We start from the raw sequence: 17,394 nt of genomic DNA on the forward strand, positions 1-17,394 counted from the left end.
CTGACTGTAGAACAAATCATGTTCCTACGTCTGAACTTCAAGGACAGGAAACAAAAAAGACAAGACAAGACCAAATATACAAAAGTGGAATATAGTCTCAATTTTATTTTCAGTCCAAATTTAGATTCTAGATGGATACAGCATCTGTAAAAAAAAAAAAAAAGGGAAGGTTAGACATTTTGAAGGGGAAACTACAGAAATGTCTTAATAAATCATGCCCCATGAACACGTAGCTAGGGAAGAAAACCTCCATGCAAAACTATTTTTCTTATATCCTCAATATCGCATACAAGAATCATCAACGGCCAACATTACACTGACTGATATCCAATGAAGTCATGTTCAGAGTGGGCCCAATGAAATTAACTGACTCGGATTTCAATGGGTCTACTCAGCATCTGACCAACACTGGATATCACCCATTGCCTTTAGTAATTTTGACAGTCATTTCATCGGCTCTAATTTTTATGGACACATTGGAAAGCACCCTCACTTTGCAAATTCTTCAAGTCCCAGGTCATAGCTTCCTTATTTATCCAGAAACACAGAGCAGCATTGGCCTTAAAACTCATCACCTTACATTCCCAACATGCAATCAAACTTCTCACCACTGTTTAGACAGGACAGGACACCTTTTGCCCTGCATGAGGGCCTCACAGCATAGGGTCAACATGCCAGTCACATCTACTGGTAGGTTTTCCCCAGACCACAACTTCAGTAACTATTGGTAATAGTGCTAGAGATGCAGTTTACAAAAAGTCTGTAATTTTTGTGTGGCTCTTATTGTATTATTGTTATTGTTATTTACATTTGTATACCGCCCCATAGCCGAAGCTCTCTGGGCGGTTTACAACAATTAAAAACATTAAAAACAAATATACAAATTTAAAAACACTTAAAAAAAAACAATTTAAAAATACATCCTAAAATGCCTGGAAGAAGAGAAGACAGGATACAAACAAATCACAATGCATGCTCAATAAACAGCGGGAATTATATAACCTCTCCACAAACTTTGTGCAAACAAATAATGGTGAATGCTCAAAAAACAGGTTGTCTGGAAATGATGAGATTTTGACTGCATTCTGGAGTCCTGCTAGAATTGTTGTAAACCACTTTGATTTTTTTGTGGAATAGCAGTATACAAATGTTTTTGTAAACAAATAACATTTCTGGGCACTCATCCCGAGTTCAAGCCTGACCATTTCACTTTTCTCACCCTTACATCTACCACTGGAGGCAGGCTTGGTCAGCTGACATGCTTGTCAGAAGCTAACAGGGTCATCCACACACTGTACACCAGCACACGGTGTTTCAGCTGTCTGCCTGTCTACAGCATGTGAATGAGATCCTTGAAGTAAAATGGCACAATGCAGCCCATATCAGTCACCAGCCCTCCACGACACATCACAACTCAACTGTGACACTCATGACAACCAAGCAGGAAACAGCAGGACAGTGTACAGTAGGGCCCTGCTTACTGGGGCTTCGCTGTCTGGCGTTCCGCTAATGCGGCGGCTTTCAATTAGGGGAAATTCACCGTTTTAAAGCCAGTTTTGCGCTTCTGCGCCATTTTAGTGTCATTTCATTTTCGTGCAACGCGCCCCATTATCCTCAATGGGTTCCGCTTTATGGCGATTTCCGCTTTACGGCGGCAGTCCAGAACGGAGCCTGCCGTATAAGCGGGGCCCGCCTGTATGTGGGTGCCAACCTATCAATACACAAAAACTTGCTCACTGTTCATTTCATTTCATGCATACCCCGCCTTTTAATTTATTAAAAAACCCTCCAGGCAGTTTATACAAAAGGCCAAACAATCTCTCCTCTCCAGGCCTTACTAAGACATGTGTGGCTCTTGTACTCACCACTCGGATCCTATGTCCAATGGCTTTGGCTGGTAGGTTGGAGCGGAACTTTGCTCGCACCATGCCGCTGTTGCCATGGGCCCGGGTCACCTTTCCCCAGATTACTCTGGTCCTGTTGGGTTTGCCCCCAGGAGTCACGGTGTTACTGACAATGACAAACAAACTATTAAGCCCCAATACTGTCCACATCAAATGCAGGAACACTCACTGAAGTGTTACTTTGCACGTACAGCACCAAACACACGGCTTGTATCTACTGATCATCAGGCAGCATGAAAGTTCTAGTTCTCTCTGCGGTGACTCATTCACACATGCAAGCAAGTCGTCCCAATGCTACATTCGATAAAGCAATGAATGTGTGAACCAGCATGCAGATTTTCTCAAAATGAGAACTTTTTGACTGTCTCTGATCCCAGCAGCACACCCCACTTGCTGTCTTTTGCACAAGTTGGAACTACAGAATGGAAAAGGAGCTTTGGGAAATTCTTGTAGCAGTACAATGACGACTGGGATGGCTTGAATGGATGAATAGAATCAGAGACCCATGGAATCATTCATTCAGAGAGATCTAAAGTGTCAAGCTTCAATCCCTACCAGGTCTTCAGCAGGCAGAAGGCTTAGATCACTTTGACAACAGATTGCCCTACAGATCAGCAGGATTCAGTGAATCAGGCAGAGAAGCCGTCATCTACATTAGCTGCAAACTGCAGCAAGAACTAACCAACCACAAAAAGAAGGGGGGGGGGAGAAAGGGGACACCCATTTACCTTTGCTAACCTAGCAGTCTCCACCCCAAGTAGGTAGCAGCTTCTCAAGTCACACTGCTCCAAATGCATGTATGACATAAAAAGGAAGCAAACCTGCACGGGTGCCACTTCTCTTATCCACACGCATCCTCACACCCACCAGTACTCAAGTGTAACATGTGTTTTATTTCTGAACTTTGTTCCAGACCCAAGATCACCTATTTTGCAAGACAAAGTAAAATGTGTCCTCTAAGCCACAGCAGTGGCATTATTATTATTATTATTATTATTATTATTAAATAATTAAAAATATTAAATAACAACAACAACAATGCTTATTATTATTATTATTGTTTATTACCCTCCCTTCACCAGTAGATCCCAGGGAGGGCCTCAACAATATAAACTACATGAGTAAAAACAGTTTAAAACACAATCATAACTAAAGGCTCTTAAAATTTACATCTCAGGTTTCAAAAGCCAGGGTGAAGAGGTGCATCTTCAGCATCAGACAAAGCTGAAGAGCAAAGATGCCACATGCACCTCTGTGGGGAAGGAATTCCACAACACAGGTGCTGCCACAGAGGCCCTCCCCCTCTTAAGAAACTACACAAAAAATGCAAGTGTGAAGCACTCTTTCCCTCCACTGCTGATGGGCACTCACTTTTTTGCTTTGTACACATAGGCACACTTCTTGCCCAAGTAGAATTCCGTCTCATTACGGGAATAAACCCCTTCAATTTTCAGAAGAGCTGTGTGTTCCCTCTGGTTTCGGAGGCCTCGCTTGTAGCCAGCAAAAGTGGCTTTAGACCACAACCTAGGGAAGAAAGTGCACACCATTAAATCCCAGCCTTTCCAGCACACTGCATTACAACGCAAGCCTATAGAGCAGAGCAGACTCCGTATCAACAGAAAGCCTGCTGTTGCCGCCGAATAGGTGAAAAAACTATAGATGCTTCTATAATGCTAGGATATTCTAACACAATCCATTTGTAGTTTGTAGTACAGTGGCAATACTCTAGCATGAAACAGTGAAAACTAATGCAACATAAATAACACACATGTGAGAGGTTGTAAAGTCAGCGGACGAGTGGAAAAGTTGCCAAGGAACACTGTTTCTTACCTGCCAGTCATGGCGTCTTGAAGTCCTGTCCCCAGCAGGCCTGAGAAAGGAAAGGAATACAAAGAGCTATCAGCTGGGATATGCTCAACATCAGCCTAATCAATTTGACAGATATGCGGTGGGTAATTCTAGTCTTTCTGAAGCAAGCACAAGAGGCTGCCCAAAAGAAGCCAGATCTTTTTTTTTTTTCAATTAATTTTTATTCCAATTTTCAAAACCAAAACAATACAAAAAGAAAACAACACAAATCAATAACTAGTACAATACAAAAAGAAAGAAAATATATATATATATATAAAAAAGAAAGAATATTGACTTCCGATTTGTCATAGTTCAGCTATAAATCTATAATATATAACAAACCTATCTCTTAATAGATTATAAAATCACCTTCCTCCAACGGTTATCTTAGTTGGTTTCAAATCTCATTAACATCATATCATTTTAATCTTCCACAAAAAGTCAAAGAGAAGTTTCCAATCCTTGAGATATATGTCAATCAATTTTTTTTTCTAAATAAACATGCCAATTAATCCAACTCATCAAATCTACTAAGTCCAGTAATTTTAAATCGCTCTTCTGTCATTATCCATATTGGGTCCATCTTCCATCTTTACGCACCCAAAAATCTTGCTGTCATAGTCATATAATAAAAGTCTGATAGGAATTTCCTCCATCACAGATATTTTCTTGCCATCAAATCCAAACGTATCACTGAAGTATTGTTGCAAAGCCGCATCTCTGTTCCTCTTTTCCACATGATACACTAGTACATCTCTTGAAGGTTTTTCCATTGACAAAACAGGGATTAATTCTGTTAACTTTCTCCATTTCAAGTTCCATCAAATCATTCCAGTCCAAGAATTTTTTTGAACCGATAATATCTTTATCTCCAATCTCTTAAATTCCTTCAGGGACAGCGCTGAATTCCAAACTGTAATATTTGTCTCCAGGATCCATCACAGCCAGGAAATCCAAATCTTTTTTCATGTCCATAATTAAACCAATCTCCATAGTTTGAACCTTGCCTTTAATTTCTCTTTCATCCTTTTTTTGTTTTCCAGATCTATCTTTATTCTCCTTTCTCATAGAATCCTGAGTTTCTTTCAGCTCCTGTCTCATTTCGTGAAATTCAATTCTCCACGCTTGTCTATTATTTCTCAGTTCTTGTTTTATTGAGTTAATCCCATTCATTATTTTCTGAAACATGTCTAGAGATAAAGTCCCTTCTTGTACATCCATGATCTTCTTAATTGTCATTCTTAAAGCCAAAGGAACAAAACTCCTTCAATTTTCAATGTCCCAAACAAAGAGCAGCTTATTTCTTTAACCAGTTACAAAGGAGTTAATCTTTCCAACAAACTAACGTCACCCGCTAGACAGCCCTTATCTCTTATCTGCCCGGAAGTGTAAGAACGGCTTTAGTTCACAGCGTCGAAATAGCTAGTAGCAGAGAGAATGAGCAGATTCGTCAAAAAAAAAGTAGATCAGGAAAAATAGTCCCAGCCATAAATCAAAAAGATTTCTTATCTCTTCCAATCAGAAATCTCTCGTCCGTTGTAATCTTTAAAATGCTATTTTCCATGTCAGCTTTTTGCAATAAAAAAAAAGATAAGCTATTTATATTTTCTTCCCCCTTAGTTCCGTGAATAAAAAAAAGGAAAGTCTTACCTCACCTAGGTTATCTCAATTGCTGTTACTTTGACAAATCTCTTTAGCTGTATAGATAAGAAAATGATGAATGTAGACAGGAGGATGTTTGCCTGTTAATCCGTATTAAAAAAAACCGGGTCACTTATCCAGCTGAGCTAGCATAAAAATCCTCGCTCTGTCTGAGCTGCTGGAAGACAGACAATTCTGACGAATTCCAGACTCCAACAATCAAAACAAAGCTATGTGGGAAATCTCACGTTTCTTCTTTAACCGGAAGAAATTATTCCCAGTCAGAAAAGAGCCTCAAAAGAAGCCAGATCTTCAACCTTCATGGTGAAGTTAGCAGTGGAGTTCTCTCCATCCAGCTTGAGGTCTCAATGCCTTGACTGTCCTCTCCCTACTAAGCACCCCCATAAAAGATCAGTAAACCACTTGTGAATCTTTGCACACATTTTCCAATAATAATTTAAAGCCATTAAAAAACTATTGCAAACAAACGAAAGACCTCTTTCCCTCTTACCGCTCATTAACAATTGCTTTAGCCAAATGTCACAAATGCAGGCCACATAAGAGTGGTGAAATGGCTTGGACGAATGGCTATGGGCATTTATTACTCTGACATATGAAACTATTATGCTCCCTTCACTTGCCATTTTCTGCAGCAAGACAGCCACAAAATAAGTTGGTTTCACAAAAGTCAAAACATCTTTCAAAAGCAATACAAACCCCTTGTTATTTGGACATATAAAGTTATTCAGGGACACATAACATTAAAAGTTGATAATACAGTACAGCTCAACATTTATATTGCGCTGCCTGGCTGAACCAAGGTGATGTAGCTGTGCCAGAACTGGATTGTGGAGGTGTGTATTTAGATTTCTCCTCAGGTCATTTTATTAATATACTCTCTTACAGCCCACACTATCTCAAAAGGTTCTCGTGAGAATAAAGTGGGATTTATCCATGTACGCTACCCTGAACTCTTTGGGAGAATAATATGGGCACAAACCTTAAAATAACCGTGCACAGTAGGTCAGAGTTAGCATCCCAATCAGCAAAAAGAAAATGGAACTGGAAAAATAACAGCTTGTCTGAAGCTAGATTCCAGGTGGGAACTTCCTAGATGAGAGGTGGGCAGGCTGTGGCCCTCCAGATGATCTCCCATCATTCCAGCCCATTGGCCATCCTGGCTGGGGCTGATGGGAGTCCAGAATGTCTGGAGGGCCACAGATTCCCCACTCCTGTCCTAGACACACAGCCACCCACACTACTACTATGCCAACTGCTGCTCAGAAAGCCAGCCTTCCAAAGGGCTCTAATTAGTGAATTAATTAATTAATTAATTAGTTGGATAATGGAATGGAGCAAGGAATTTCAGAAGAAAATCTAATTGCTGTAAACTGCCCAGAGAGCTTTGGCTATGGGGCGGTGTACATGTGCAATAAATAAATAAATAAATCATCCTGTGCTTTACAGATTACAGCAAAGCCTTTGACTGTGTAGATCATGAAAAACTATGAAATGCTTTAAAAGAAATGGGGGTGCCACAGCATCTGATTGTCCTGATGCGCTACCTATACGCTGAATAAGAGGCTACTGTAAGAACAGAATACGGAGAAACCGATTGGTTCCCTATCGGAAAGGGTGTGAAACGGGTGCATTTTATCATTATTATTTATTTAATCTATACGCAGAACATATCATACGGAAAACAGGACTGGACCAAGATGGAGGTGTGAAAACTGGAGGAAGAAATATCAATAATTTAAAATATGCAGACGATATCATACTATTAGCAGAAACCAGTAATGATTTGAAAAGGATGCTGATGAAAGTTAAAGAGGAAAGCAAAAAAGCAGGACTACAGCTCAACCTCAAAAAGACTAAAGTAATGACAACAGAAGATTTATGTAACTTTAAAGCTGACAATGAGGACATTGAACTTGTCAAGGATTATCAATACCTTGGCACAGTCATTTACCAAAATGAAGACAATAGTCAAGAAATCAGAAGAAGGCTAGGACTGGGGAGGGCAGCTGTGAGAGAACTAGAAAAGATCCTCAAATGCAAAGATGTATCACTGAACACCAAAGTCAGGATCATTCAGACCATGGTATTCCCGATCTCTATGTATGGATGTGAAAGTTGGACAGTGAAAAAAGCGGGTAAGAGAAAAATCAACTCATTTGAAATGTGGTGCTGGAGGAGAGCTTTGTGCATACCATGGACTGCAAAAAAGACAAATAATTGGGTGTTAGAACAGATTAAACCAGAACTATCACTAGAAGCTAAAAGGAAGAAACTGAGATTATCATACTTTAGACACGTAATGAGAAGACCTGATTCACTAGAAAAGACCATAATGCTGGGAAAAACAGCAGGGAGTAGAAAAAGAGGAAGGCTAAATAAGAGATGGATTGATTCCAAAAAGGAAGCCACAGACCTGAACTTACAAGATCTGAGCGGGGTGGCTCATGACAAATGCTCTTGGAGGTCACTGATTCATAGGGTCGCCATAAGTCGTAATCGACTTGAAGGCACATAACAACTACAACAAATTAGTGAATAGCCATGAGACTTGTGCACCTCCATGCATCTGTCCAACCACTGATCCATCAGGACTCTTCTTATGCGTAAATGCCTTTATCAGATGCACGAAGTGGGCATCAAAGCCAGCAGATGCGCACTGTGTGAACTGATATTTCCTTTTTGCCCGTTCTCAAAAGCTACAGCATTGTCTTCTCTTGACTAGCATCAATTCTCCAAGTTATGGGGGGGAGGTTTTCCCCAGTCCAGCTAAACAAGACCCTTTTCCCTGGAGACTCTGAGGACTGAATCCAAAGAACCTTCCACATACAAAGCACATGCTCTGCCTCATGAGCTATGGCTGTTTGGCTTGAAAAACGTTTCCCAGCTTTAAATATCACACTCTCCCAGACCAGAACCTACTCTCCTACCACATTAGAGGTTAGCCCACCGTGATTTGTGGTCAACCTAGGTGAAACAAAAACAATTTCTTAAACACACACACACCTAAAGAGAATTAGAAAAAAAATAAGGGAGAATAGCCACTGGTGGACAATTTAGCCGCACCAGCTAAATGGAGCCTTCTCGTTCAGGGGTAGTCAACCTCTGAGCGTCAGTTGCTAAGGGCAGGGTGAAGGGGAGGGCTGGTGCCTTCACGTGGGCTTCCTAGACGCACCTGGGTGGCCAGTGAAGGAAACCAGGATGCTGGACGGGGTCTTCTTTTTATATTACGCGTCAGAGCAAGGACACCTCTGTACCCCCAATTCATCTCCCCCCCTCACCAAACACTGACCACAGCAGAGCCCTGGGCTGCCAAGAGTTCCCTCCCTCCTACTAAAATGTTCCTCTTCTCCCAGGCAATTAAAGGGGCAGAGGTGGACCCTTTTTCTCCTAGAGAGGCATCAACCAAGACCCAGGCTGAGTGCGCCGGCAGCATCCAGGCCGCATCCGAGCCATCCTGCCGCCGCCTTCCGCGACACCCGGCTATTCCCAATCGCCAAACCTCGCCGGGCCTTTCCGCCCACCTCTGGAGCCGCTTCCCCACAGCTCTCTGGCCCCTTCCCACCCAGATCACCTCTTCTCGGGTCTCACCCAGCAGCACCGACCTAAGATGGCGGCGAGAAAGAAAGAGCGCAGCCGCGGGGCAAGCTGGGATAGGAAATCGCGAGGACCCCCGGCAGGTCTCTGCTGAGGTGGCTATACGACTGGCCTGTCTGAAATCTGCTTTCTAACAAGCATTTAGAAACGAAATTTTGTCCGTTTTGCTTTTACACCAAGCTTTCTTTCTGCTCCCGCACCGCGTAGGACACCCCATGGACCCTTGGAGTTAAGTCTAAAACAAACAAAGCAGGCAGGCTTCAGCATAACCCGCGCTCTTCTCAGCGAGGGCCCCTCCTGAAGCTTGGTGGTAACCATGGCGACGAGTCCTCCTCAGCTGGAGCCCCTCGGGTGAGTCGGAAACGGAGGGGGGGAACAGTCCCCCCGAAACGGCAAAATACGTGCGCAAACTTCCGAGTCTCACAGAACTCTTCTTCATATTGGATGTTAAGGGGGAAACATTTGTGTGGGGAGAAGAGCAGCCCTGTGGGGGAAGGAATCCTGTGGCTTCTCCCCGCGCCCCCGAAGTGGATATTCTGGCCAACAGATTATAAATTTAAAATTCTTTGCTTTCCTTACTAATAAATATTCGCGTGGTGGCCCACGATTTTTTAAAAATAAAAAATAAACGGGTATTTGTTATTTACATGTGTTAGGCTGCGATCCAGTACATGTCTACTCAGAAGGAAGCTCCATTGGGTTCAATGGGGGTTGGACTGGATGGCCTTATAGGCCCCTTCCAACTCTACTATTCTATGATTCTATGATTCTAAGTGCGTATTGGATTGCAGCCTTAGTCACCTATTAACCTCATGCCCTGGATAACATAAAACAGTGTAGACTGCAGTCCAATACGTGACTACTCAGAAGGAAGCTCCATTGAGTTCAATGGGACTTACTCCCAGGTAAATGTGTTGTTATATGCCTTCAGGTCATTTTCGATTTATGGCGACCCTTTGAATCAGTGACCTCCAAGAGCATCTGTTATGAACCACCTTGTTCAGATCTTGTAAGTTCAGGTCTGTGGCTTCCTTTATGGAATCAATCCATCTCTTGTTTGCCCTTCCTCTTTTTCTACTCCCTGCTGTTTTTCCCAGCATTATTGTCTTTTCTAGTGAATCAGGTCTTCTCATGATGTGTCCAAAGTATGATAACCTCAATTTCATCATTTTAGCTTCTAGTGATAGTTCTGGTTTAATTTGTTCTAACACCCAATTATTTGTCTTTTTCGCAGTCCATGGTATGCGCAAAGCTCTCCTCCAACACCACATTTCAGATGAGTTGATTTTTCTCTTATCCACTTTTTTCACTGTCCAACTTTCACATCCATACGCAGAGATCAGGAGTACCATGGTCTGAATGATCCGGACTAGTGATACATCTTTGCATTTGAGGACCTTTTCTAGTTCTCTCATAGCTGCCATACTTTAGTCTTCTTGACGTTCAAGCTGTAGACGTGCTTTTGTGCTTTCCTCTTTAACTTTCATCAGCATTCGTTTCAAATCATTACTGGTTTCTGTTTATTTATTTATTTAGTTTCATTTATAGACCGCTCATAACCAATGGCTCCCTGGGCGGTGTACAACATATAAAAGTACAATATAAAATACAAGTGCATTAAACAATATCAAAAACAACTAAAGCAATTAACACATCAAAATACTTAAAAATATATTAAATATATTTAAAATGTATTTAAAATGCATTTAAAATGCCTGGGAGAATAGGAAGGTTTTAGCCTGGCGCCGAAAAGATAACAACTGTTCCACAATTCGGGGGCCACCACAGAAAAGGCCCTGGATCTTGTCATTACCCTCCGAGCTTCTCGATGACTCAGTACTCGGAGGAGGGCCTTAGATGTCGAACAAAGTGCACGGGTAGGTTCATAGCGGGAGAGGCGTTCCATCAGGTATTGCGGGCCCACACCGTGTAGGGCTTTATAGGTCAGTACCAGCACCTTGAATCTGGCCCAGAAACAAATTGGCAGCCAGTGCAAACGGGCCAGAACAGGTGTAATATGTGAGGACCGACTGGTCCTTGTCAATAATCTGGCTGCTGCGTTTTGCACTAGCTGCAGCTTCCAAACCGTCTTCAAGGGCAGCCCCACGTAGAGTGCATTACAGTAGTCCAATCTAGAGGTCACTAGAGCATGAACAACTGAGGCGAGGTCGTCACCACCAAGATAGGGGCGTAGTTGGGCTACCAGACGAAGATGGTAGAACGCATTCCGAGCCACCGAGGCTACCTGAGCCTCGAGTGACAAGGAAGGATTGAAAAGAACCCCCAAACTACGAACCTGTTCCTTCAGGGGGAGTGTAACCCCATCTAGAACAGGATGAACATCCTCCATCTGTGCGGAAAAGGCACTCACCAACAGCGTCTCAGTCTTATCTGGATTGAGTTTCAGTTTATTAGCTCCCATCCAGTCCATTATCGCGGCTAGGCAACGGTTCAGCACATCAACAGCCTCACCTGATGAAGATGAAAAGGAGTAGTAGAGCTGCGTGTCATCAGCGTACTGGTGGCAGCGCACTCCAAAACTCTGGATGACCGTACCCAGAGGCTTCATGTAGATGTTGAAAAGCATGGGGGACAGAACCGATCCCTGTGGGACTCCACAATGGAGAGTCCAGGGTATCGAGCAATGCTCCCCAAGCACTACCTTCTGGAGACGATCCGCCAAGTAGGAGCGAAGCCACTGCCAAGCAGTACTCCCAATTCCCAACTCCGTGAATCTCTCCAGAAGGATACCATGGTACTAGTATGGTATTGTCTGCATATCTTGTTATTGATATTTGTCCCCCCAATTTTCACACCTCCTTCATCTTGGTCCAATCCCGCTTTCTGTGTTATATGTTCTACGTACAGATTAAACAAATAGGGTGATAAAATACACCCCTGTCCCACACTCTTTCCGATGGGGAACCAATCGGTTTCTCTGTATTCTGTCCTTACAGTAGTCTCTTGTCCAGAGTATTGGTTGCGCATCAGGACAATCAGATGCTGTGGCACCCCCATCTCTTTTAAAGCATTTCATAGTTTTTCATGATCTACACAGTCAAAGGCTTTGCTATAATCTATAAAGCACAGGGTGATTTTCTTCTGAAATTCCTTGCTCCGTTCCATTATCCAATGTATGTTTGTGATATGATCTCTGGTGCCTCTTCCCTTTCTAAATCCAGCTTGGACATCTGACACTTCTCTCTCCATATATGGTAAGAGCCTTTGTTGTAGAATCTTGAGCATTACTTTTACTTGCATGGGATATTAAGGCAATAGTTCGATAATTATTGCATTCCCTGGGATCCCCTTTCTTTGGAATTGGGATGTATATTGAACACTTCCAGTCTGTGGGCCATTGTTTAGTTTTCCATATTTGTTGACAAATGTTTGACAAACTTTGGACAGATTCAGTCTCAGTAGCTTGTAGCAACTGTATTGGTATGCCATCTCTTCCTGGTGCTTTGTTTCTTCCAAGTATTTTAAGAGCAGCTTTGACCTCACATTCTAAAATTTCTGGTTCTTCATCATACGGTTCCTCCGAGAATGAATCTGTCATCCTGGCATCTCTTTTATAGAGTTCTTCCATATATTGTTTCCATCTTCCTTTTATTTTATCTTGGTCAGTCAGTGTGTTCCCCGGTTGATTCAACAGCCCTACTCTTGGTTTAAATTTCCCTTTCATTTAGCTAATCGTTCGGAATAGCGCTTTTGTTCTCCCCTTTTTGTTGTCCTTTTTTATTTCTATACAATAACTGTTGTAATTGTTCTCTTGGTCCGTATGTACTAGTCGCTGTATTGTTGCACTTAGGATTCTAACCGTGTTTCAATCTCCTTTTGTGTTTGCTTTCCTTCTCTAACATAAGAACATAAGAACATAAGAAGAGCTTGCTGGATCAGGCTAGTAGCCCATCTAGTCCAGCATCCTGTTCTCACAGTGGCCAACCAGGTGCCTGGGGGAAGCCCGCAAGCAGGACCCGAGTGCAAGAACACTCTCCCCTCCTGAGGCCTCCGGCAACTGGTCTTCAGAAGCATGCTGCCTCTGACTAGGGTGGCAGAGCACAGCCATCATGGCTAGTAGCCATTGATAGCCCTGTCCTCCATGAATTTGTCTAATCTTCTTTTAAAGCCGTCCAAGCTGGTGGCCATTACTGCATCTTGTGGGAGCAAATTCCATAGTTTAACTATGCGCTGAGTAAAGAAGTACTTCCTTTTGTCTGTCCTGAATCTTCCAACATTCAGCTTCTTTGAATGTCCACGAGTTCTAGTATTATGAGAGAGGGAGAAGAACTTTTCTCTATCCACTTTCTCAATGCCATGCAAAATTTTATACACTTCTATCATGTCTCCTCTGACCCGCCTTTTCTCTAAACTAAAAAGCCCCAAATGCTGCAACCTTTCCTCGTAAGGGAGTCGCTCCATCCCCTTGATCATTCTGGTTGCCCTCTTCTGAACCTTTTCCAACTCTATAATATCCTTTTTGAGATGAGGCGACCAGAACTGTACACAGTATTCCAAATGCGGCCTCACCATAGATTTATACAACGGCATTATGATATCAGGTGTTTTATTTTCAATACCTTTCCTAATTATTGCTAGCATGGAATTTGCCTTTTTCACAGCTGCCGCACACTGGGTCGACATTTTCATCGTGCTGTCCACTACAACCCCGAGGTCTCTCTCCTGGTCGGTCACCGCCAGTTCAGACCCCATGAGCGTATATGTGAAATTCAGATTTTTTGCTCCAATATGCATAATTTTACACTTGTTTATATTGAATTGCATTTGCCATTTTTCCACCCATTCACTCAGTTTGGAGAGATCTTTTTGGAGCTCTTCGCAATCCCTTTTTGTTTTAACAACCCTGAACAATTTAGTGTCGTCAGCAAACTTGGCCACTTCACTGCTCACTCCTAATTCTAGGTCATTAATGAACAAGTTGAAAAGTACAGGTCCCAATACCGATCCTTGAGGGACTCCACTTTCTACAGCCCTCCATTGGGAGAACTGTCCGTTTATTCCTACTCTCTGCTTTCTGCTTCTTAACCAATTCCTTATCCACAAGAGGACCTCTCCTCTTATTCCATGACTGCTAAGCTTCCTCAGAAGCCTTTGGTGAGGTACCTTGTCAAACGCTTTTTGAAAGTCTAAGTACACTATGTCCACTGGATCACCTCTATCTATATGCTTGTTGACACTCTCAAAGAATTCTAATAGGTTACTGAGACAGGACTTTCCCTTGCAGAAGCCATGCTGGCTGTGTTTCAGCAAGGCTTGTTCTTCTATGTGCTTAGTTAATCTAGCTTTAATAATACTTTCTACCAGTTTTCCAGGGACAGAAGTTAAGCTAACTGGCCTGTAATTTCTGGGATCCCCTCTGGATCCCTTTTTGAAGATTGGCGTTACATTTGCCACTTTCCAGTCCTCAGGCACGGAGGAGGACCCAAGGGACAAGTTACATATTTTAGTTAGCAGATCAGCAATTTCACCTTTGAGTTCTTTGAGAACTCTCGGGTGGATGCCATCCGGGCCCGGTGATTTGTCAGTTTCTATATTGTCCATTAAGCCTAGAACTTCTCTCCTTAACCATTCTCTCTTTAACCATTTTAAGAGTCTTGTCATGTCTAATGTTATAGTTCTTCTGGTTCTCTATCAACTAAGTTTAAAGCCTCAAATCTGTTCCTTATTTGATCTTTATATTTTTCTGGGAAGTTATTTAAATTGTATTTTGGCATTATGATTGCTTTGTGGTTCTTCTTTAGCTTTACTCTGATTTTCGATATTACCAGTTCATGATCTGTACCGCAGTCTGCTCCTGGTCTTGTTTTTGCAGAAAGTATGGAACCTCCATCTTCTATTACCAATTATATAATCAATTTGATTCCTATATTGACCATTTGGTGATTTCCATGCCTACAGTCGTCTTTTCGGTTGCTCAAAAAATGTGTTTGCAAGAAACAAATTATTGGCTTCACAGAATTCAATAAGTCTTTCTCCTGCTTAATTTCTTGTTTTGGTGTGTGATCCATTTTGTTCCTGTACTTCTGTGTAAAATCTTTCCAATTCCTCTTCTGTGTTTGCAGTTGAAGCGTTGCCTTGGATGATGGTTATGTTAATAGGTTTCCTGTTTAATCTCATTGATATCACTCGCTCAGACCTTGCGATCCTAATTGCTTTTGCTACATCAGTTCTCACTATTAAAGCAACCCCGTTTCTTCTTAATTTCTATTTCCTGCATAAAATATTTTGTACTTGCCTGATAGAAAATGTCCCATTCCCGTCCATTTTAATTCACTCACGCCAAGTATTGTAATGTTGATAAGTTCCATTTCTTGCTTGACGATTTCTAACTTTCCCTGGTTTATGCTTCTCACATTTCATGTTCCTGTTGTGTGCGTTGTACAACTCCGGACTTTCCTTTCGCCTCTGTGCGCCTCTGGGCTTCCTTTCACAAGTTTGACCTAGCTGCGTCATTAGTTACAGTGCTACTCGTACTTGTCCTTTGTTCTTCCCCAGTAGCTCGGTGAGTGCCTTCTGACCTGGGGGTCTCATCTTCCAGCACTATCTTGTGTTGCATTTTGGATACTCTGTTCATAGGGTTTTTGTGGTAAGAGGTATTCAGAGGTGGTTTACCATTGCCTTCCTCTTGAGTTTGGTTGCATCTTAGTCTGGTGTCTCAGCTTTGACCATTCTGCCTTGGGTGCCCCTGCTAGGAGTCTAGCCTCTTGGTCTAGACTCCTGACAGTATTGCTCTCAGCTTCTTCAACATTCTCAAGCCCCCTCACCACGTTAAGGTGTGCATCCTAGAGGGGGTGAGTGTGCACTGGATTGCAACCTTAGTCAACAAACCTTGGAAGATGCTGGTCTTGTATCCATTTGGGCTCTCCCTTGTCCTCTTCACAGAAGCACGTCAGGAGAGTCTTGCAGCAGCTGCGTCAGGCTCAAGGGCCCCCGTCTCCTCCAGCATCCTGTTCTCATTCAGTGGCCAGCCAGGTGCCTCCTCTGGGAGGCCCACAAGCAGGACTCGGGCGCAACAGCAGCAACTCTCCCCACCTGTGATTCCCAGCAGCTGGTATTGAGAGGCATACTGCCTCTGGCAGGGAGGGAGAACATAGTCATCCTGGCTAGTAGCCAGTAGCCATTGACAGGCTTGAATTTGGCCTCTAAAGCCATCCAAGTTGGGAGACCATTGCGACTTCTTGTGGAAGTGAATTCCACAGTTTAACTATGCCCTGTGTGAAGAAGGTCCTGAATCTTCCAGCATTCAGCTTCATTGGGTGGCCCTGGGCCCTAGTTATTATGGGAGGGGAACAAAATCTTCTTCCTATCCACTTTCTCCACAACATGCACAATCTTACACACCTCCACCACTTGTCCTCCCCTCCCTCCTTGCTCTCATTTTCTCTAAACTAAAAAGCCCCCAATGCTGCAACCTTTCCTCAGAGAGGAGTTGTTCCATCCCCTTGATCATGTGGGTTGCCCTTTTCTAAATCTGTTCCAGCTCTGACAACCAGAACTGTACACAGTATTCAAAATGCGGTTGCACCATAGATTTTTATAACGGTATTGATTTGATTTGAATATTTCTACCCCGCCTTTCAGCCAAAAGGCCCTCAAGGCGGCTTACAAAAGAGCACCAATATACAGATACACCAATAAAACATATTGTGTATTGTGACTAAAACATTAATTTAAAAACACAAGAAATAATCAGAAATGATAAATACAGCATCTGCACAAAAAGAATGATAAAACTCAAAGGGATAAAACAGCAGATAAAATTTGGCAGTAATAGAATCGTGGAGGAGGAAGCCATTGATGGCTACTAGTCACAGTGGCTGTTTTCTGCCTCCGCTGTCTTTGAATGCCAGTTGCTGGGAACCACCAGTGGGGAGAGGAGCCGTTGCATTCGGGGCTGGCTTGCAGGCTTCCCAGAGGCATCTGGATGGCCATTGTGAGACAGGATGCTGGAGTTGATGGGCTTTCGGCCTGAACCGGAAGGGCTCTTATGTTCTTCACGTGTCACAATATAAAAATATCTAGGAAAAGAAGAGCAGTAATTGTTTTAAAAGATGATTGCCCGGCACTGAAAAGAATAGCTATTGAGGCACTGGGCAAGCCACCCAGGAGACAGAATTCTATATGAAGGCATAAGCTTTTGTGGACTAAGCGCCACTTCACCAGATGCATCAGTGGGGCTTACTCCCAGTTAAGTGGGAACAGGATTGCAGCCTTAGGCTATGTGAGGCTGCTCTTGAAGAGTGTTTGGAAACTCCAGCAGGTGTAAAATGCAGCAGCTGGAGTTGTTTCTGCTGTTTGCTTTTCAGAACATTTTGGATGAGGTCCTTTTGTTTGCACTGGCTTCTGATTTGTTTCCAGGGAC

General features: G+C 42.8%; 2 protein-coding genes across 5 annotated transcripts in view; one reads left to right on the forward strand and one right to left on the reverse strand.

Moving 5' to 3' along the window:
* Window positions 1-85: 85 nt before the first annotated feature.
* On the reverse strand, window positions 86-9,068 carry RPL35A (ribosomal protein L35a). Of its 3 annotated transcripts, none has more exons than XM_061637567.1 (5): window positions 9,006-9,068; window positions 3,735-3,774; window positions 3,276-3,428; window positions 1,866-2,010; window positions 86-144 (listed from the first exon to the last, which is right to left on the reverse strand). In XM_061637567.1, the coding sequence occupies exons 2-5, from the start codon at window positions 3,743-3,745 to the stop codon at window positions 121-123; spliced, it is 333 nt and encodes a 110-aa protein (XP_061493551.1). In that variant the 5' UTR covers window positions 3,746-3,774; window positions 9,006-9,068; the 3' UTR covers window positions 86-120. The 3 variants fall into 3 exon arrangements, with proteins under 3 accessions (XP_061493551.1, XP_061493550.1, XP_061493552.1); XM_061637566.1 differs by having other exon boundaries at window positions 8,989-9,053; XM_061637568.1 differs by having other exon boundaries at window positions 9,020-9,044.
* IQCG (IQ motif containing G) overlaps window positions 8,754-17,394 on the forward strand; it is a 33,705-nt gene continuing 25,064 nt past the window's right edge. For both annotated transcript variants that reach the window (XM_061637564.1, XM_061637565.1), the window contains exon 1: window positions 8,754-9,362. In XM_061637564.1, the coding sequence (XP_061493548.1) occupies window positions 9,328-9,362 (35 nt within the window). In that variant the 5' untranslated portion in view covers window positions 8,754-9,327. The remainder of the gene's footprint in view (window positions 9,363-17,394) is intronic.

The sequence above is a fragment of the Rhineura floridana genome, chromosome 7 (assembly GCF_030035675.1).
Source record: "Rhineura floridana isolate rRhiFlo1 chromosome 7, rRhiFlo1.hap2, whole genome shotgun sequence".
In the NCBI taxonomy this organism is placed as follows: domain Eukaryota; kingdom Metazoa; phylum Chordata; class Lepidosauria; order Squamata; family Rhineuridae; genus Rhineura; species Rhineura floridana.

Excerpts from the sequence above, each read along its gene's own strand:
- RPL35A (XM_061637567.1), bottom strand. Across the intron at positions 2,011-3,275 it reads TATGTGTACAAAGCAAAAAA|TAACACCGTGACTCCTGGGG; the intron begins GTGAGTGCCCAT and ends TGTCATTGTCAG. Across the intron at positions 145-1,865 it reads TTGGACATAGGATCCGAGTG|ATGCTGTATCCATCTAGAAT; the intron begins GTGAGTACAAGA and ends TTTTTTTTACAG.